At 39.1% G+C, this 23,225-nt stretch overlaps 1 protein-coding gene across 15 annotated transcripts in view; it reads right to left on the bottom strand.

Moving 5' to 3' along the window:
* ARVCF (ARVCF delta catenin family member) overlaps positions 1–23,225 on the bottom strand; it is a 291,235-nt gene that overhangs the window by 67,965 nt on the left and 200,045 nt on the right. For all 15 annotated transcript variants that reach the window (XM_074844402.1, XM_074844399.1, XM_074844400.1 and 12 more), the window contains 3 exons: positions 18,915–19,522; positions 9,792–10,291; positions 834–1,017 (listed from right to left, as the gene is read on the bottom strand). In XM_074844402.1, the coding sequence (XP_074700503.1) occupies positions 834–1,017; positions 9,792–10,291; positions 18,915–19,522 (1,292 nt within the window). The remainder of the gene's footprint in view (positions 1–833; positions 1,018–9,791; positions 10,292–18,914; positions 19,523–23,225) is intronic.

The following is a 23,225-nucleotide window of genomic DNA, read 5'->3' as shown; positions in this document are numbered from 1 at the left end:
GGAAACATTGGTTCTTCAGACTGCATTAGGATTCCTCCTGACCCCAGCTTCTAGCATCTACTGTCCCACTCTCAAGGTGCTCTCAGAAACACAAATACAATTTCTAACCAGAAAAGGCTCCTTTACAAGGAACATTAGAAATAGATTCCTAAATGGTCAGTAGTTCAGGTTCTTAACTAATTTCCCATAGATCTTTAGTCACTTTAGCTTAAAATAGTGTATCCACAAAAGTGTTCATGGCTAAAACTGGATCCATGTTTCAGGCTCAGCGCAATTCCATGAAACCAGTTCCTCAGCATTTGCAAAAAAATATCTTTTGATAGAAGGCGGCCTAAAAACAAGGAGGGAGTTGTTTGAAAACACACTTTTAAAATAAATAAAACCAGCACCATCAAGGGAAGCAGAGAAGGTACTCAAAATTTGTAGAAACAGCCCACTGATCACAGTACAACAGACAAATGAAAGTGGGATTCTCAGTATTTGCGGAACAGTTTGCATTGCAAAATGCATTTTTGGTACTTAGCTTGGCAGTTAACCTCACCTGGGTCACTCTCCATCGTATTATATACCGCCCTATATAGATCCACTCCCCCTAACCTGGATAAATGACCTACTCCTCACACTGACCCCACAGGACAGACCTGCATTGACAAGTCCTACAACAAAAGAGGCAGTGGCAGGCAAATATCCCCAAGCATTGCTATTGTGGCCACTGAAATGGGGCTATCTCTGCAAAAATGAAAGATATATGATACCTTATTACAAATCAAAGTAATTTTAACAAAATCTTAAACACAGGACATGGTGAACAATACTCCACAGTTCTGCCTCACCGTAAGCAACCAGAAGTGTTCTTGAAGACAGTTGTCCACTCAGCATCGCGAGGCTTAGAGTCCTCATTTGGCTCACTCTCCCAACCTGAATGGGGTATAATCACCTCATTGGTAAGCGTCTGCAGACCATGGTTGATGATGACCATCTTCAGGGGCTCATAGGAGGATAAGTTCCACAGGGTGCCTGCAGGAGAAACAGTGATTACTAAATAACAAGAGAATAGTAACTATTTAAAAATCTCTAGATTAAATACAATCACTAGATTCACAGAGAATCGCTAGAAGGTTAAATCATAAAAAATAAAAAGGCAAAACCACTCGATGAGACACCAGACTAGCACACAGCTTAGCAAAAATTCCACGGTCACTGCAACAGAAACACTTCCAAAAGCATGGAAGCACTTTTATCAAGACATGGATATTGTTGAAGTCATCAAGTCCTACAAGACAGTACGTAAATGTGATGTGCTATTGGACATTAGAAGGATTTTGCTGCTATATACAAATTTGGTTAAACTTTTCAGTCTAGCTATGCCTCAAAAAGTAAAAATTCATCCAGTGCGGCAGACAAGTATATTGAGTAAGTCTTAAAAACAGGGATGAATTTATGGAGGATCATTGATCTTATGCTTATCCTCTGCACAAGACAACATTTCATTCAAGACTCCTTTCTATTATTTACTTTCACATTTTCCTGTCATAAGGAATATCTGTGTTCAAATCACCTGGTGCCACAAGCATATGATTCCTAAAAGAAGATGAGACCAGAATTCCTGTGTCTTTCCAATTTAACCTCAATTATGAGTCAAAGTAGAAGTCGTCAAACATCAAAACAACAATAACAGAGGAACAGCCTTACAACTGTAAAAATACGCAGTCTTAGATAAGCGATACAACTTCCCAGCAGATCTGTATCAGTGTCATGACAGCTCATTAGGTTAGGATAAAACAGGACATTCACTCCAGAGATAATTTCTGCATAGGTCCAGCCTGAGAACTATCAGTAACAACACTTGCAGGGAGCCAGAGGCACACTTTTGATCTCCAAGGGAAAGAGTGAAGACTAGCAAAATTTCAGAGAGACCGAATGGAAACGCTAGATTCCCCAGAACACACAGGAAATCTTTCATAAGTGGACACTATATTAACCCGAGGCTCTCTGTGTTTCCACAACTGTGAATTTGTGCATGTTACAGAGCAAAATGTAGCTACTCACCTCTTCGTATACATGTCTAATGCAAAACACAAAAGAACAACAAAGGTGCAACTTTTTGTTTCTGTCCCTTGCAATCACTCCAAAGTTGTAAAATGGACAATTTTTAAACTTTAGAAATGACTGGATCTATTACTTTTGTCACATAGTGACACACATATGGGCTTGCTGGACCCTGTCAGTCAATGCAAAGCATGTAGTAGCAAGGGAGTCTGCTGCTGTGCGATGAGCCAGCGTCCCAGAGAACCGCCAGAGCCACCGCACCCACCTCCAAATGAGCGGGGGCAGCTATCTTGTGGGAACTCTCTTTCATGCTCAGGCTTTCACTGATACAACTTAGAAGCATCAAATGCCAAACGTCCTATTTTAATATCAGAGTATTATCCATATAGGGTCATGACAGGTACCAAGTCAGGACAGGAATTTTATCTCCATTTGAGTAGTGACTGGCACTTACACGATAACCTCAAGGCTGATGAGTAGCAGAGACTCAGAAGTCAAATGCTATGGTGTCTCCTATTCAAAGTGATCTTTACAAAATCCAGGCATCTGTTCAGACTTAAGAGACCATATTAATTAATAAAGAAACTCCAAGGCAGACAACAGAATGAACACCATAATGTTTCTTTCAGTCTTTTTCTGAAATCATACACAAATACTGCTTTTTTGGCCTATTGCCCTTATCATTCCTAGACAAAACAGTTATGCGATTTTTATAACCTGCTTTTTTTAGTTTTCAAACAAGGCTGTATAGGTGAAATATGAATTAATTTTCTCTTTGTACCCATTACAATAAATCACCCTTTGTCACTGCAGAACACCAAACAACAGACAATAAGAAAATAACCAAAACCAAGCAAAAAATGCTAACTGGCCCCATTTTGTTATGGAAGAAAGCCTTTACTTCTCATAACAAATTATCTCAAAAATACACATCATACAAGAAACAAACACATGTCAGTATTGTAAGAAGACTATAAAAACTGACATATAAGCTACCCAATGAATTTTAAATACTTCACTAGACAGGACAGTCTCTCTTTAGCTATCGTACACCAATTTCTTAAGTGTATCAGACTCACTGGTATAAAAATAATTATTACAGTTAAATCCCTAAACACATTGCTGGTTCAGTACTTCAAAATCCAAATGCAAACCCCAGACATCCAGCACTGAACGAGATGGATATATCCCAGGAAGTTATACAAGTTAATCAACTCTGGAGCAAACCTAGATTCAAACTGAGAACAGTGAGTGCAGAATACCCTGCTTCTGGAGGGTTCTGCCAGGGTTCCCTCACAGGATCATAAATGGAGCATTTGGTATGTGCAGTGTCAAAAAAACTATTAGGAAAAGATGGCATCAACTGAGTAATCTAGTACAGTATATGTAAGGATCCTGCATTTCTGTTCTTTTGAAACTGCAAAATATTGCAACTGAAAACAATGTGGAGATTTAAAATCATCTGTATGTGGAAAAGCTAAGTTTTAAAATCTGACAGCCCTTCAATTTTAAGAGCTCTTTCCTAAAATGCACATACTACTTTTGCATCTGAAATGAGATTCTGCCTTTTCCCCTTTCCTGGAGGAGTGACATAATGTGTTATCTGTATAGTTAAACTACAAAGGCAAATTTCTCTGCCTAAGAAGAATCAGGCAGACATACAATTAAAAAGTCAAAAATACCTATACAATCTTCAAGAATTCTAATATTACAGGATTGTATGAAAGTTTTCCAGTGTTCAAATCTTCTAAGACTTCGAAACTTGTGTCTAGATTTCAATACCTTCAACCCCAATGTGTAAAATAAAATCATCACCTCAAAACTCCCTCTTCTGCTATATTTTCATTCATCAGCAGTTATTTCAAGAGGCTAAATGCAATGGGGATTCCATAATATTCTAACTGGATTGCAACACTGAGAACAGCACTAACCTGCCAATCTACCACATACAAGTCAGCTTCACTGATGCTAGTAACACCATCCAGGCCAGGAGAACTACCTGCCCCTACAAAAGGATCTTTTGTACCTCCTCATCCAGAATTTTTATTAAGAGGCTGACTGCAATTTATGCAATAAACCATGTGGGGCAAAGACATTTTGACTGTTGATCTCACTGAGTAGCTACCAGACAACGGGGACTGAAGTTAAACTGAATGCCTTTCCTCCATCCTCTCTGAAGAAAAAAACCCAACAGTTTACAAGCTTTTCAATTTCTCATCTGTCTCCCATCTCGCAAATGTTTCACAGAAAACACTATCAAAGTGTGAAGAAGAATAAAAGACAGTCTTACTATAAAAAAAAAAGCACAAACTCTTCAAATTATTCAAAAATGTCAAACCACTTAAATTTATAATACTCTCCTTGACAGTTGCATGAGGAAAACCAAAAGAAACTCCCTGTTGAACAGCATTCAACAAAGGAGAATGTACAGCACTTAACAGAAAGGTAGCCCGAGATAAACAGGGATGAGGGAATCTTGTGGTTCCAAAGACACAGAAAAATCCGATGCAAGGTTGACTTCATTGGGAAAATATTCCACAAGAAAGGATACAAAAAATAAACAGTGACAATACATTTTTCTTATTCAAAGTTATGAAACAAAGAGGTCTAAATTCCAGCATCCTCTCAGCTCTTGATAAAACAAATTCCATGGAAAAGACACTGATAGTGACAGTCACAGAAACTTACTGAAAAAGTGAATAAATTCAGATCAGACTGGAGGTTTTCGCAGTGTAAGAGAAAATCTGAGTTAAAAAAAAATCTAACTCAAATCACTGTAAATTTGACATCCATCTTTAAAAATCACTCCCTGTCTCTATTAGCATAACACACTAATGATCTAACAAGCTGGAAACACTGTTTTTAAAACTGTTTAATCAATTCAAATGAATAGCACTCAAGAGAAATCAAGTCACTAACACAGAAGCATAAGGGAAATGAAGTTACCTAAATTTTCCATGCACTTTCACTACAAGTATTCACCTTTTTGACCACAGATTGCATGAATACTAAGACTAGAGAAGATGAACGATTGCTTTTCAGAAGATGATCACAATCATGATCAGTCTTTATTTTATTCATAAATACTATTTGTAATATATATTTCTAACTACAACCATTACCTGTACTCTTTCAGCATGTTAAACAGAGACAATAGATACAAGTTTTTATTGCAAAAGTACTGATTATTGTAAAAATGCATTAAAAAATACTATAAGCTATAAACATAGCTATATGATTTATGTAATATTAAAAGTCATTAGGGACACAGCCATAATTTCCTAAATCTCTGACTCCTTGGAGCTGTGGAAAGATTTCTAAAGAAATTGTGGCAGAATACATACGTGCTAATATCTTCTAAAAGCCAAGGGAGATCTTTTCCTACTGTGCTCGCTTACATGCAAAAATCCAATGGCACCAAGAAATTAGAAGCAGCTGTTTAATTCTTTATCTATGGTCCATAACAAATCATTTACCATTTGGAAAAAAAAAAAAGTGCTCTGCATTATGTTCACCGAAGGACTTCCTGTTGCACGTTGGTCCTGTACGCATTTGTCTGGCAGACTTGTTTCTATCATTCTAAGCCCTGAAGATTGAAGCTGTGCTTCTTCAAGTTAAGTAGTGGTCAAGTTGAGAACCTCAACATGAACTACTGTGTCACAGAATACACTATGAAAAGGGATCTCCTTCTGACAAGCCTTCTAAAAAAAAAAAAAAATAAAAATGGAAGGAGTAAGCTCACCTATAATCAGAAAGTTCAAGACAGCATGGTACTTCAAAGAGAAGTTAGTGTTTGATCAGCTGACAAGATTTTTACCATACATAAATGCCCAGGTGTGAATTCTGCGCAAGCTGATCAATCTGCAAGTTTCTATTATAGTATTAGATCAAAATATTTCCTCTGCAGAGCAATTTGAAGGTCAATCATTTTTCAATTAAAACCAGTTTGGCAACATACAACATCAGGAAAATCACGTTCAGCACCACTTAAAATCAGCGCAATGTTGTTAAACAACAAAATTACTTTCAATGTTCTCACAAAGAACAAAATTATTCATTAAAGCTACCAACTTCTGATTGCTTTTCAAAGAATGTAATAGAATTTTGGTCTTGCATATCTGATGGGAACATTTCCTCCACAAAAAAACCCTTATCACTCAAGATAAAACTTCTGCAGCTTTCCCAATCAGAACAGATTTAATTCCTTATCAGCTTAATCCTCATTTCTCTCCATTTCTCAAGAAAATGATCCATTGAAAGTTCAGCAGTACAGTTCTAAGACTAGGAAGAGATGCAAGGAAGAATTTTGTGGAGTTTTCCTCATCGCAGCTCTACTTGTGGTTTACTTACGGACACTCTAACAGTTAAATCAAGTTTTTCTCAGTGCAGTAGATGGGAGACATTTTGTAACTCCACACTTTTAAAAAGAAAGAAAAATGAGATCTGTGGTATTTTATGGATGTATCTTGAGTTTTGAGGTATTGTTATGTGCCTCACGTATCTGTTTTATCTTGAGGGGCATCATGTTTTAGTGCCATTTGCAGATGTATCAAGAACATCTGGTAAAGCAGAGATGACATTAACAGAGAGGTTTTCAAATTCTGCTAAAACCAGTGCTTTCTGAAAGAAAAAAAAGCTACAAACTTGCTTTGTCTAGCAGTAGAGTTGTATCAGTATACTCAGCCTGCTTCCAAAACCGCACATCAATACGTTTGTCTAACTTGCATTCTCCAAAAGATGTATTCTGGGAAGTAGTCAAGTGAATACACTTCTAACACATCAGGTCTCACTCATTCAGCACTGAGCACCATGCATACGATTCCCCCCTTATGCTGTCTTGCCACTGCATCTATCTCTTATGCATTTTTAATGTATTGATGTGGCTTTCTTCCCACTCCATTAACCCACTGACCAGACCCAGCTGGCTGGCCTGATTCATACTGTCCTTTACAGCTGTGGCTGCTGCATCACATCACCAAGTAAATGAGAGGCCATGGAGCTGCACTAAAGCCAAGGACTGTCTCAATTTAGATGAGAATGACACTCTTTTGCCTGCCAGCACCCTCTCCAGCCGCAAATAATGTGTCTTACTGTATGCTCCCATGTACCTCCTGTCCTGCAGGCAGGCAGTGTCCCACACCCTAAGAAACAAAACTTCAAGACTGGAAGTGCTCTTGAATTCAGACATCTGAACTATTTAAGTTTCTTTAAATTACTTAAATCTCTTTGGAAAGCAAGATTATTTTATAATTCATCCACATCTGGGATGATCAGCTCATTATTACTAATCAGCTTTCAAAAAACAGCTAGTATTGAGTTAAAGAAATACTAAACCACAGAAAAGTCAAATGTGTCATAACCAAACTTGAATTTGCAGCCTGTTAAAAGAAATAAACAAACAAACCCTGTATGCTGTTGTCTCTTCTTCCCCTTTTTTTTCCATTGCTGCAGAATTCCCCAGAGATTTCACTCCAGACAGAACGAAAAAACTTTCATAGCAAAGGCAGACTTTGGTTTATCACTAGGGAAAAGTACCCAGGGAGGAAGTCAAGATTTCTACCACGAGAACATCAGAATTGTGATGTGAATTTTTGAGGCTGCAAATCACAGTCCTTTTGTAGCAGCCCTGGCTGAAATGCTCCCTTTGCACTTCAAGTTGGCTCTTGTTTCTCTCTGCTGACTCTTGGAGCTCATTTTTCAAATGGACAATTCTACATTATGAGCCGAGGCTTTGAACACTGCCTGCAAGTACACCAGCATCAGGCACAGAGCATTGCTGGAATACTCTTCTCTTCTATACTGATGCTTGAATATCTCACACCGGATCTGATGATATCATTTTAGAAGTGGAATGAAATTATTCCTGGTTAGGTGGAGATTAAATACACATCATCTGTTGCTGGACATCTGTTTAGGTTAATGCCCTCAGTATTCCTGGTGTTTCTGAGTAAGGGCAAATAAAGAGCTTTAAATACGAAAACCAAAGTGGAATAAAAACACTACATTTAATTAGCAGGAGCTACTGTCAAATAAAATGTATTTGAACTGTAAAACTAATTAATCAACTGGAAATCAAAGCAATCGCCATTTAGAGCGAAAGGGAAAACATCCAGTTTGTTTTTGCCATCTCAAAAGTGACTGATTACCACTCAGCATTATAATGATATTCCTTCAGAGTAAATTATAGACTGGCTTCTCCTTTCCTGATTCTAAAGAAATAAATTTATTCCTTCTCAGCACTCCAGAAATGAGTTTTGAGTAAACTAGAACAGTAGATAAACAGATATTCTTTATTTTAAAAAAAACCCAATAAATTTAAGTCAGCCATCATACTAAATGAGTGCAACAAATGGAATATAAATACTACCTACAGAGTTTCCATGTTATGAGACAAAGCACAGACAGCAATCAAAGCACAACCAACACATGCTACTTAGAGGTTCTCTGACAAAACAGACAGCTCTCTTTACCAGCTCACTGGAAAAGGACTGGAAAAATATCCCTGCTAGTTTCTACACTGTATATTTACACTTAGTTTGCTACATATCCTGTAACGGCTAGAGAAGAACAGTTGGAACACCCAAGGCCACTGTTCATCTCAGAGAATTATGATTACCGGTAAAAACTTGGGAGAGCTGCTATATTTTTTTGGAGGCAATTATGGAATTATGATGTTTACTTCTAATGGTTTAATCCATGTTTGCAATAGGGTCTGCCCTGAGAATCCAACACTGATGAGCTAGCTAAACAGTTTCAGCCCTGTACTCTTTTTTGCAGTCACAAAACTTCCTGAAAAATTCTGTTCCGGCACTGAAATTCATTGCAACTGCCCGGGTCTCCATTCAAACATCCCCTGCTGCTTCTAAGAAGAGAAAGGGAAATCCATTTCGCTCCTCATGAGTTATGGAAGACTGAAGAACAATATATTTCTCCTTAGTTTAAGAGCTAACATACTTTTCCACCCTCTTCCACTTAATGGCTGAACTTTGAAACTTGGCATATACTTTATTACTCTTTTTGGACGATGTCCAAGACTAAGTTCAAATAAAAAACAGGTTGAATAATGGAATTATAAGTGATTGAAAACTCCCTGCGAAGTGCGCACGAACGGAGTAACTTCAAAATGTAATTCTCCCTTTTCTGATTATTGCAACAAGAAACCAGAGCACCTTAAGAGCAGACTCTACGCTCCTTAACACGTGAGTTTTCCAGCCCAGAAGTGCTGTAACTTTGTATACAGCCTGAGAGTCCCCAGCACTGGGGGCTGGAAGCGTTCCTGGGGAGACTGACTGTTCTATCAATATGAAGTAGTGGGGACACGGCAGCAGGATTGTTTTGCAAGAGATTAACAAGGAAAGTTTTAGATTAGCATATTGTACCTCATGATTGTAGCACGCTGAGGGCAAGTACACTACAAATTACCTGTCAGTGAAGTTGCTATAACTCATTTAAGCTTCAGTAACTCAACCACATGCAGTTGCATGCTACATTCAAGAAGCATCATCCATCTCTCAGCAGCCACAGAAACCTGAGTGTGCTACATACACAGACGATCTCGATTTCCTCCTGGAGGGCATGTTTGCCTTAGGCTTTCCTCACACCACAAACGTGGTGCACCTATAGAAACAGCTGCAGCCACTGATCTAAATTCTCCTTCAGTGCTCTAATCACCAGACACTTGTTCCTGAAGCTGAAAGGACTCCTCTAAAGAATAATTCATTAAAGAAACTACAGACACTGACCTGTAATTAGCTCTCTGACTTCCATATCATTTGTTTTTCGCAACAGTCTGATCAATGCAGGGATCCCATCACAGTTCTTTATAGCAACCTTGTTTTCATTATCCTTCCCATAGGAGATGTTTCTGAGAGCCCCACAGGCTTTACGATGGACCTCCGGCTTTGGGTGATCAAGTAGGCCCACCAAGATAGGTATCCCTTTAAGGTGCCTCACGTCCTTTTTGATTTTATCATTCTCGTAGCACAAGTGCTGCAAGTAGGCTGCGGCGTTAGACTTGACTGGATCAATAGGGTGGCTGAGCATGGCAATTACTTCAGGGAGGTCAGGGTCCCTCCACCTGGGGTCCTTACGAATGCTGTCAATAGAGGGGGAGCGCTTCCCCAGACGGTCAATACTAGCCATGCTTCCTCTCTCTGGCTGTGCCAGTGGTGCTGCGTAGCCACCATGAAGGTAAGGTATCCTTTCTTCAACCATCTCTGTCTCGATGGGGTCATCGTAGCCCCTGTAAGAAGCAACAGTCCCAAGAAAAAGAAAGGAGAAAAAAAAAAAAGAAAAAAGCACATTTAAACACTCTGTACCTCTGAGTCAATATGGAGATTTCAGCTAACCTTCTAATATCACAACCATCATTAGGTGCAGTACATTTACAATTCCAAATAATTTATTTGAAGTAACTTGAAAATTAACCATAGCTGAGTACTCAGCAGCGATGGGACTATAGCACAGTATTTGGCTAGCAATGAAGCAATGACAGGAACTGCAAGTCATCAAACAGATTGCTTTCATTTTGGTCACTTAGTAAAACAATTATGATAGACCTAGATTACATTTAGTAGGAAACACTGAGCTTCATTAATGTGGCTACTTCTGCAACAAACCAAAACTCTAATTAAAGGCATTCAAGGCCTGGGCCTTTTCAGCAAGTCTGAGAAATTCCACTACGTTTCCATGTTGATGCTCACAGGAGTATACTGAACTCATCAATCTACATAACGATGTCAGAGATGATGGAAAACCTAAGTCCTGAATCCAAGCATGTAATAAAAGTCTATCTGGTACAGAATCTTTCAGAACACAGGTAAGAAGCTGATGGTCAAGAGACTTGGGTCCAACTTTTAACACCAGAGTCATCTGCTGGACATCCAAAAGAAGTCCAGTACTCTGAGCTTTCCTCTCTAGATCAGCAACTAACCTGGATGTAAGGCACTCTTAAGATCATTTACAGCATTAGAATGAATGGCATCTATCTCATTGTGCCATAATTCACTCTGTGTAACTAAAGTAAGGTCAGTCACAACCACTTAGCACACCTATTTAGGTATTACTGTCCTAGTTCACACAAAGGGCAGTTATAATCAACACAGCTGAGTAACACAGTACATTCTCACACTACCAATGTCCACATTCTTTAAGAAAAAACAACAAACCCAGTATTTGACAAATACTTCTTTTTAACAACCATCTGCAACTACAATCTCTAATCTTCAGAACCCTCTTGCTCTGCCTCACAATCACTTCCTACAACTAGCTGCTAAAGACAGAACATCTCTGCAACAGATTTGTAAGAAAAGGCATTTACAACTCCAGAGTTTGTTCCTGAGATTCACTGATATACTTTATCCCTTATTCAAAACGATACCTTTCATCCTCCAGAACACGCACAGTTTGTGCAGGGGAGCTTCAGTGCACGTGCAGTGCACCCATCTGTGAGACAATACTTCAGTCCTCAGGAGAAGGACCAAAGGAAATCTGAAGCTTGCACACAGTGACCCACTGGTCACAAATTCTTCAATTTTATATGTGAATAAACCCACAGGGCAATAAGGAGACTTGCACTTAGCAGTTACAAACTCCCACAAATACTTTCAACTTTGTAAAGTTAGCCCAAAGACTAACCTGGCTGAGAACAAAGAAGAGCTGAGGAACCCATGGGGGAGCTGAATCAAAATTCCAATTAATCCCATTGTTTTAAACCTCAAGTCCAGAAGATTTTTCCTCTTTATCCTCCCTTCCCTCTAATACTCCTCTTAATAGGTGTTGACATAAACTGACTTCTTATATATTTAATTTTTTTAAAACAGCAGCAGCTTGTGGCCTTACTGCTTTTTCCTGGACAGATTAGCTACTATCTCCGTATTGTAGTTATCTCAGTCAAGCAAGTAGTTTTAATTGCTACAAATGATTCTTAAAAACTTTTAAGTACTGACTGATGTTACTGAACAATTTCTGATGTCATGCTGAAGGAAGTATAGACCATTAGAACTCAAAGAAAATTGAGCTTGCTGTTATCCTGAAAGGACTGCTAATTAAACTAGACTGGGGAGAAGAACAATCGGAGGTGGAGACTGAACTTAGTCTTGTACAATTAACGCTTTTAACGTTAAAAGCGCCTCTACTGACTTTGGGTTGCTTTAATTGCTGTTCTAAACCATAAACTGAATGAAAGGATAAAAATGGGCCAGTATCCAAACCTCAGAATGACTCTGAAGAAATCCTTTTATCGATGCAGTTATTTGTCTATGTATAATTCAGTACTTGCTCTACACAGTAATTTACAATGTCTGGACAGCTGTTGTATTTTCTGTTAGAGAACAAAGTTGTTTCCATCATTCCAAGAAGAAAGTAACAACATTGAAAAGATTTACTTTTGTGCAGATACACAGGGCAGTAGTAGCAAAACTCCTTAACTACTCGTCAAACAGAACTCTGTGTTTACATATGCAAATTTGGGACAACCAGCATTAAAACTACAACAAAAACTCATTTCTCAAACTCATCCTCATGTTAAATTCTTATTGACTGCATAAAAGAAAAGGAGCAGAAGATTAATTTTAATAATTACCCTCTGCACAGCTGTTGCTTGCTTGAGTTGGTAACTCGCAAAGCTCCTTGATTTCATTACATTTGCCCAAAATAAAACTTCAGAGTTAGGACTTTAAATTGCAACACTGACATGACAAGAGAGAGCACCACATAACTCTTGTAACAATAGTAACTTTTTAAAAATTGTCAATCACTAGGTATTAAATATGAATATGAATACCTGAAGTAAAGAACTTGTCATTAAGACAAAAAAAAAAAAAAGATCACATTCCAACTTGCTACTTATTCTAACAAAGTTTTGTTTTAAAAAAGGATTTTTTCTTCCATTGTTCTGATACAAAGCTACTGATGCACCAAAGACAGCCAATAGGCTTTGATGATCCTTGCCTTTGATGATCCCTCTCTGAGGGAATCCCCAGGACACAGAGCTGGTGTAGAACAGGATATGGGAAGATGCTGAGTGTTCCATGCCGCAGGGAAGAGGTTGCATTCCTGAGCGCCGTTGGGTACAGAGAGCTGTGGATGGTTTAGGATTAATCACGCAGGTGGTGGGGAGGGCAGAATTACTTAGAACCCACCAGCTTCTGCTCCGTGGTGAAGTGGTGACCATAGCACATACTGCTGGCCCCATCCTCATGGCAGAAGCAAAGCATATTCAAGGAAACAGACCCTGAACCATAAGTGACTTTTAACAACTGCTGGCATTTTCATACAGTCCCATTCTTACACGAACCATTCACTTACTACTTTGTTCCTGCCAATCTCAACCCGATTCTGCTGGACCATCTCCTTAGTGAAAAAATAGGATTGCACATCTAACATGACCATTTTAGTATACTAAGGCAGCTACCTTGAAACAAGACAGTATCTCTCAAATATCTGTAGAGAAAGGATGAACACAAGAAACATCATTGCTCAAAAGAGCCCATGCAGGTCAGATCTAACATACCTCTGTAGGATGAAGCAGTGTAAAGAGTCACTGGTTAATGCATCAGTAACAAAACCCAAAGACTTTACCTGCCAGCAAAGATAACACTTGACCCTTCAAGACCCTGAATAATTTTGTAGAAACTCAGATCCTGCTGTGAACTTAAGAGCTATACAAGAAAGCTCAGCAAAGGCAAGTATCACAACAATTCAGATTCACATGATTAAATACAGTGATCAAGTCTGGAGAGCGAAAAGAGAAAGAAAAAAACCCCAAAACAACCCACACTGTAATTAAAGGAAAAGAATCCTGAAATATTTTACAAGGGAAGGTCTAAATATCAGCTCTGCCATTGCTTAACAGCATTAAAGGGCAGCAGTTTACCAAAACACATTGTCTGCAAGGGAGCAAAATAACTGATCAGGCAGCATAACGCAGAACTACCACAAGGCCTTTGACTACCCTGGCAGACAGAGATCCCCTCTCTGTGCGAGTGAGGATGGTCCTGCCCAGGTCGAGTCCCATCTCCCCTCCTTTTACAGGGGGCTTGGGGGCCAGAGAAGTGGTGCAGACTAGGCAAAGAGTGAAGAAGGCAAAAGAAAGTATCTATCAGGGAGTTAAACGCACCCAAGTTTCTGAAGACAAATGAGTAAAATCAGCAACACACTTATACACAGAGAGAGTAAAGAAATCATCTGAGTTGGACCCGTGGGGGCCAAATGTGATTTTTCAATTTCACACCAGCAGAACAGCTACATTGGAAAGGAAAGCCACTTGACACAGAAGGAGAACTAATGAGAGCTTCAGCAGATACAGTCCTCTGTGCTCAGGAGGCCAAGAACTCTTTACTCCTGGGACTGAAGAGATCTGGTAGTATGCCAGAGTTGCTGACTACAAGCATCTTGCCTTCCATCTGTTTGCAGCAAGGCAGCTGAGTTTTCAGGATGCCGTGGGTCTCGCTAATCACCTGTCTCAGGGAATTGATTAAAACACATTCTAGTATAGATAAAAACTGGGAGAGAGATTGTGGATTTATCATCTTCCTTGTGGCTTTATCATCTTCCTTGTGGCTTCAACACAGGCACGTTTGAGTAAACAGGTGAAGGATTTACAAATTTAATCCTCAACAATGTATACAAGTGTTACATTCATCACAGTTTGCAGCTGGTGTCTGCTTAGGATAAAAGACCAGAAAGGCCTGGGATTTCAAGTTGGGAACTTTGTGCCAAACACTGAAGAGGAAATCTAAAGGCTTTGCAGAATGAGGTCCTACTTTTGCCAGCCTCTGTTCCCCGAGAGGACGACTCACAAGAGTATTCAAAACTGGACTGAATCCTCCACTGAGACAGATCTGAGTTATGGGCCATATAGTCAAAACACGAAAATCCCCTTGACAGGAACCACCTAAAAGCTGCTAATGGATGAGCTGACTCAGGTTGCCACCTGTCACATAAAACTCAGCCATACATTAGTCTTCCGCTATCAGAAGATCACCAAACTGAGATCAAATTCACACTAGGGAAGAGCCTCAGAAAAAAACCCACACAAATCTTTTCCAATCTGACTGCATTTTTTCCTTCACCTGGTTCTGCCCAGGCACGTCCATACACTCCTGCCCCAAACTAGACAACATCCCCATGTTGCCTACATCCTGGTATTACACTTACTGGTCATTAAACCCAAGAGGCCTATCTACAGTGACAGGTATCTCCCCAGCCTTAAGCTGCCTGCACAGGAGCTGCTGTGAGACCACACTTGAGATAGGTGAAGTTAGGCCAGAAGTGCTGTCTGAAAGCTCAGCTACAAATATAAGCCTTTATATTCTAGACTGAAAAACGACACCAGAAGTAGAATGTGACTAACACATATGTGATACCAATATTCTCGCACCGTCTATACATAACAGAAGCAAGAGAGACCTAGTGTTCCAGTTTAAAACTTAATCTAAAATCTGTCTCATTTCCTGGTAGTAATAATTTGGACCATGAAGTGACCACCAAATATAGTCTCAGTGCCTTAGATCAGGCTTCTGCCATAGAAAATTTAACAGCAGAAAACTGTTTTGTTTTTGATTTTGTCATCATTAAACATTCATCGCCTGTCTACCCTGGAATAGTAACACTGGCAATAGCTGCTCCAGAGTTGTTAGGGAAAAAGAAGTCCTGTGAATGCTAGTACAAGCGCAGACTAATGATCCACTCTGGAAAGAAATTACCGCAGGGAAGAAATGAGGAATTGAACAGAAGGTAAGAAGATAATTTAAAATAATAAGATAATTTATGACTTGCCATTTTTCCCTGCTCATTTGTATTAACTTCAAATTTAATGATTAAAAAAATACTCAAATAACAGTAGGGATGTTTTTTATGAATGAAAAATATTTAGTATTTCCTGCTTCTCTTTCAAAAAGGACTGTATATAAAACACCTAGCAACACTGTAAGACTACATGTTTTTAAAGACTATAATAGAACCCCTCCTCATTTAATAAAGACAACCTACCAAATGAAGGAAAAAAGGGCATAAACCCAATTGAAGATGTGTAAATACCTTCACAAGTAAATCTGAGTAATATTAAATCAGTATTATACACCCCAAATGCCTTTCACCCCAATTTATTATGCAATCTGACATAAACCAAACCAGAGCACATGCTGATGAAAAAAAACATTCAGTGCCAGATACTCTTCTTGCAGAAAATAATGTATCTTACAGCAGAGACTCAGTATGAAAAAAAAAAAAAACCCAAGAAACAAACCCAGCCACAAACACTGAAGGGACAACAGAGGGAATATTTGCCCTTGTGCACTTACCTGGATTTGTAGATGTTTGTGAGGAGGCACATTTTTTCCCAATTTAAAATGAAATATAAATAGCTTAAAATGAGGCTGGTGATGGGCAGAAGGAAAGCACAATAGATACTTATCTCTGTGATCAAATGAAGCAGGCAAGGGTTGGAAAGAACAATTTGTACTTGTAATTCCCTTGACTAGGATCCCCTCCAGACACAGCTGGGTTGCCTCCTTATCACATAGGGGGTGAGACTCACTACCACAGATTCAGATGAGAAATCTCCATTAAGTCCTCTCAGACAGAACAGCATCAAAACTAGGAACCAACAGTGAGGATCCTTATTCTACCTTTAAACTATGAACAAATGAGGGCAGCACTTACTGGGAAGAAAATGAGAGAATAACTTAAGTTTCCACAGCGAGTTAGCCAACAGAAGAGTTCCGTTCACAGCACGATGAAGATGCCCAAGCTGAAAGTCAGCACGATGTAGAAAAGCTTCTAACAGTGTTGTTATACCTACTCTACACGTAGAAACTTCTTGAAATCAAAAGCACCATCAATTTATCACATTCATTTAATCATTTTCATAAGGAATAAGTTAGTTTAAAAAAAAACCTAGAAAGGAATAATCAAGTAGTAATTACCCTCGTCTTGTACAAAGCACTATTTGTAGTCTTTAGTTTCTTGTAGATCAGTAGCATATCTGAAATGCAGGTTTATTGAATTGTTCAAGTATTTCTTTGAAATGTCAAAAAGTAACTACTTATGAAGAGGCCCTCATACAATCTTACGTTCTCACCAACTAAAGTTTGCTGCCACAGTCAGGCTAATTATTTGTCAAAGCCTCTTGATCATATTAAATATGGAAAAAACCTCACAACAAAAGAAACTTAAAAATTGTGAATTGGTCCTATCCAAACTGCAAGGAACAATAAATCAAAGGGTTGTTTAATAAACAAGACACTTTAAAAATGCAAATGGGTAGGTTCTAAGAATACATTTAATTATTCATTCTGCATACAGTTTGAAAAATGTTAATAAAAATTTAAAAGCACTGCTGCCCGTTTTTAACAAGAACTGTAAACTTGCTTAGATGCAGGGGAACACAATTAAAGTTCGATAGATTGGTCAGTATTTTGGCACCCACTGGCTGCAGGTATTCCCTTTAGTCCCATAAAATATGTTTGTGGTTCCAATGGTTGGTAAGCTTGCAAGATCAAAGATGTCACAAGGGACTTAAAGGGGGTTCTGGGAGATATGCCTTGATACCTTTTCTTTTGGGTTTTTTTGGTTTATTTTTTTTTAAATATAGATGACGATTTGCAGGTGCTTGATACCATTTTAGCTTTAAAATGAACTTCCAGAAATATGAAGGAAGATAGAGCTATGAAAGTATGAATGAGACCACGAACTATTTCACATCTCCAAGTAGGAGCACTCCAAGACAAGAGAGTGAAAAGGCCTACCCAAATCCCACCACCAACCACTGCTGATGGAGTCTTTGGTTAGAAGTGTTAAGTCTAAAGACCATCTACACTCACAGAGGCAGGTGGGTTCCAGACTCCCTTTACAGCTCTGGAAACGAAGTTTAAAGGAAAATAATGAGAACTAAATCCATATCAAAACATGCAACATGAGAATGAGGCTTCATGCAGGCATACACAAAAGTTTGCACATTGATTGGAAAACAAAGTATACAAGTTTTTCACGTTCATACTCAGAAGATGACTTTTAGCTGAGTAATAAGACTCTCTTCCCAAGTTTTTTTTTTTTCCTCTTCTCCAAATGCAAGAGCTGATAGCTGCGAGCACATCATAAACAACTAATACCAGAAAATAGGGCATAAAATAGAACATCCCTTGGAAGGGGGACTGAATCAGAAGTAATTGTGACTGGTCACTTTAGTTATATTAAGTGCAACACAGATGCTCTTACCTCCCCTTTACATAGGCAGATGACAGAACCACAATCCTGTTTTACAAATGTTTAAGCATTTCAGTGAGGTTCAGCACAACCTGATCAGGTAGCTGAGGGTGTGCACTTAGCACACGATCAGGAGCTGAGGCTGTCAAACATCTCACAAGACAGCTTTTATGTAACAAGGCATCCCTTCACCACCAGGTATCAGCTTGTCTGCAACCCCAAACAGCTGTTCAAAATTTCTGTTTGGCAGATGTGCACATAACCAGACCTGTCAGAAGTCTCATAGATTACAAATCCCTCTTTTCACCTTGCTAGTGTGGGATGGCTCTGGGACAAACACAGTGCAGTCACAACTTTTTTTAAGAAAAGGAAAAAAGGTAACTTAGCCCTCTTCTAGAAGACTGTCTCTTTCTTTCTAAATTCAACCTAAACTAAGCAGCCCATAAACACATTGAAAAGGTTCTTGAGCACTACACTCACTCCCTTCTCTACTTCATGTGCGTTTTGCAGTCATTTATGGGCTAATGAAATGATGGGTTCTACCTGTTTTTCTGTCAAGTAATTCCAGAACTTACAGGAGCATTAGGAGTTCAAATGTACATGTTTAAAATAAGTAAAACAGCTACAGACTAGCACTGTAAAAAACAAATCCGTTTTACCTTCCTTTGTGAGGTCTTCCTCTCTCTGGCACACCTGCAGATGTCCTCCGGTTCACAGTGGAGTAATCAGGATCCAGTTCATATCCTTCATCATCTACTCCAAGGCTGCGGTTATCATCTTCCAGTCCATAGGGCTCTGGCTGGAAGCGTTCTGGCTGGGAGCGGTTCAAGTCAACGTTGCTACCCACTGGCACCTGAGGCTGGGCAACAGGACCGTAGTTATCCCTTCTGCTTGGCAAAGTGAAACTACCATCATCTGGCCTGTAACTGCTTCCTGGCCCGTAGGCATAGCGAGGACGGTAGTTGACACCACGAGACAAGCTGCCGTAGTTATCAGATAGATCTCCGTAACCATCATGACCGATATAAGGGCGATACTGGCCTTCGTGGCTTTCAGGGTAAGAATCGTTGTAGCTGTTGTAAGATCTGGTTAACGTGGATGATGCTTGTGGTGTGATGTACCGCTCCCCATTCTTCATGTACCTTCTGTCTATTGAATCTGTGTAGCTGCCCATCGGAGACGAGCCATCCATTGATGGCAGGCCATCAGGCCCAAGTGGCACCTGACGCACTGTTCTGGTGGTGACTGTTTTGACCATTTTGGTAACCTGTGAAGAAATAGCAGCAAATATGTTAATTTTCTCCTTGCCACACAATGTGATGGGACAAACGGGGAGCCAGAAGGGTAAAATGGGGATTGAGCATCACAGAGCATACTACAGCAACACACCTGTTGAATGGAAGCACTGGTGTACTCATGAGTTTCACCTATTAGGTTTAGGATTTAATAGTAGGAAAATATTTCTATAAAAAGCTGAAAAGACAGGTCATGGAACCAGAGTTAAGTGCACTCTGGGGCTGTTAGTACCAAATCAAAAACACTGCAGCCACGTGACAGGGCGTGGAAGCAGTGCAAAGTCATCACACCAGTTAAAATTTACCCAAAATGTTTTCAGGAGCATCTTTTCTAGAGCAGACTTTACGATGCTGAGGAGTCACAGCCTGTCCTCCCACAATTATCATAAACACCACATCACATTCTCTAGTTTGACAAAAATACAGTTATATGCTCCTGCCTGATCTGGATCAAATTTCTATCACTGTGTAACTTGATGGAGCTCAAATTTAGCAGTAACATTTAGGAAACCATGATCTCAAACAGAAATGTTTTGGGCTTCAAGCTTTTAGACAGCACAACTACTTTATCTTTTAAGATATGCTTAAATCCAACCATCACCATACAAGCCCAACAGGTAGTTGCTGTCATTCCATTACTTTGGTGACTAACAAATTTGCAATAATGAACACTGATGCCACACAGCTTTTGCAACTGCAACTACCCTAAACATACAGGGCTAGACAAGCTTGTTTAAAACATTAAAGAAAAATCTGTACACAAATACATCTTTGTCTTTTCTTCCTATAAATCACATTTCATTTCAACACAGATAGAATTAGACTATTTTACATAACTGACAAAAACTGGAAATGGTAGTGTACAGAGGGCACTTGGGTTCAGGGTTTCTTGCTAAAGGGTAAGAACAAAGACTCCTCATGAGATTCCAAGAATGTTCTGCCTTCATGGGAAAGGTCTGGTAATCTGTGTAAGACAGTGCCGGACAAAAGCCACTACTATTTACAAACTAGCAAAGGACCTTCTGTTTCGGTTGGTATCTGGGGTCCGTCAACTTCTGTCCTGTCTTCCAGAGCGACCGGCAAAAGCTCTTTAGGGGAGAATACAAAGTCCAGCAGAAGCCAATCTATCCTTGGTTATCCTAACCCTAATAAAGTTACTTCAACCTATAAAAAGTTACCCTAAACCCTAGTAAATGCTGACTTTCAGCCCTTTGTAAAAAAACCCAACTGAGCAACAAAACAACACGCCCACAAAGATGAGAGGGAGAATCAATCCTCCAGAGAATATCACACATAGTGAGGGGAGTATCACAAAACAAAACTGTTAAGAGATATTTTGGGTTTCCAAAGTATTAGAGAGCTATATAAGCATCAGTAAATGACACTTCTCTTCATGAAAGCCACAGAAAGAATGCATACATCAAGACAAACAGTAACTATAACATGTATTCCTGGACCACTTAGTGGCTCTGAAGTCCAAATAGATATTTTGACCTATAGCCTCCGATTTAAACATTTAGATTGGCACCAGATTAGCCAAGCTGCTGCTAAAACAAAATAATTAGAGTATATCTCTTGAAGCACTCCAGACATGTCTTCTAGCCAGATGTTTTCACACAGAAACCCCAAAGAGAAAAAATCCACCCAAACAGCATTTCTTTTTCTAGAGACATCTGTGAGCAAATGATACTTCAGCCTAATGAAGTAATGAAATCCTGCAAGACTGAATGCAGCACAAATGGCTCTCCACCAACAGCATAATTAAACAGCATCATGATGCTGAATAAAGCATAGCCAGGTACCAACATCACCTTAGTATTTAATTTGGACCAGAGCTGAAAGAATTTTCCTCTTCAACCCAAAGGGATTTCCTTAGCAAGTGAACATCAGGAAAGGTGCTAGTTTCCATGCCTCTAAATGTGGTTTTGTTTTTTTTTGTTTGTTTGTTTTGGTTTTTTTGTTTTTTTTTTTTTTTTTTTTTTTTTTTAAAGCACACATTTTAGTAACTAAAGGAAACTCGAAACTAAACATTTATTTCATGACATAGAATCCAGCAGCAGTTTTTACTTATTACCTGTGCACAGTACTTCTACTCTCCACTCAGTTATCAGCATGACTACTATCATGGCATTTAGAGAAGAAAAAGAGCTGGCATAGCTTACAGTAGCTCTTTGTAAAGTGGATATACACAAGGCAACACAGTTCAGTATTCTCCTACCGAAGTTTGAAACAATAGTTTTATTCAAAGTAGTATGCTCATAAGTGATCTTCTAAGAGTAGAAAAAGCAACATTTCTCAGGCCTGAAATATGCAAGTCTTGCAAAGCCATGACAAAAGTGGATGCAAAGTGCTGGGCCTTTGCGTTCCTGAATTTGGGAACCAGTAATGGGAATAACAGGAAGTAAGGTAGCATGTCAACAATTTGATGAATCAGAAATTGATACTTTTGCCCAGGAAGAAACAAAGAGGTAGCTTTCCAGATGCCAAGAAGAGCACTCACATAACCGCATGAACCCCTTTCTTTCAGCACTATTCAACAGGGCCCGATATTTTAACTCCGAGTTTTGCTTTTCAAGACATATATTGCCATGCATGGTTTGTCATGTGTAATTTTTCATGAAGTTGTCAAGACCAGACAGTGCAAGATACCTAATATACCATGTCTGGCTGCAGCAATAGCAGGAAAGGAGGAACAAAGCTTTGACCTGCAGGATTCTCAGACAAAGGCTTTGCAGAGGAGGTATTGTTGGTGTATGTCTTCACCCTGCACTCCTACTGCCAATGCTGGACTCTTGCTCATTTTTGACTGCTTTAATTTTGTTTTGAGAATCATTGTTATCATCAAATAGGATGAAGGAACACAACACAGAAATGTTACAGCAAGGACAATCGTTTACCAATATTCAATACGTGTACATAAAAAAGACAAAGCAGAATTTCAGAACACTCTAGACAATTTGTGATCTACCAGTCACGCTTAATGAGTTTTTTCACCATGCTCTGGTACTCTACAGAGTATTTACAGACAATTTTTTTTTTAATAAAACCACAGAATGCAGGAGATAAATTTGCGATTTTTTCCCCATTTGCCTTATTTTCCTGTCTTTGAGACTAGCATAGACAAGTTTTCAATGGCTGCGGCTAGTCAAAAAGACACACAGCATCAGTCAGCACGTGTAAGAACAAGTTTACAATGTTAGCACAGCTTCACCTCTATTATTTTCTGAATGCTGCCACTATTAACGAGTGGAAGGAATCAGAACAATTAAAACCCCCTTGTCAGACACATAAAAAGGAACACTTCACTCAAGCATGAAAGTACACATTTCTCATAGCATAAAAGCATTCAGTAATGCTAAAGGTGTTACGGTGGGGCAATCAAACCGAGTCTTTTTATATTTTGAGAGAGAGGGAGTATTTTCACTCATGCCTCATTTGTCAGGGGTAGGCACTGAGATAGAAGATTTATCATGTGATAAACAGACTTTGTTGCCTACAGGACAATAAAGGGAAGTTTTTTGGAAGCAATTAGCCAGCACAGAGAGGAAGGTCCATTTATCAGGTTTCCAAGCAGAAAAACCAAACCTAACATCCAATCATCTTTATTTCGGGAAATCCAGCTCAAGGAAATACTTAATTTATATTTCTTATAAGAACACAGGCAGTCTTGAGCAG

The sequence above is a fragment of the Strix aluco genome, chromosome 18 (genome assembly GCF_031877795.1).
Source record: "Strix aluco isolate bStrAlu1 chromosome 18, bStrAlu1.hap1, whole genome shotgun sequence".
Classification (NCBI taxonomy): domain Eukaryota; kingdom Metazoa; phylum Chordata; class Aves; order Strigiformes; family Strigidae; genus Strix; species Strix aluco.
The sequence above is the reverse complement of the archived record's forward strand: the minus strand, read 5'-3'. Positions and strand labels throughout refer to the sequence as shown.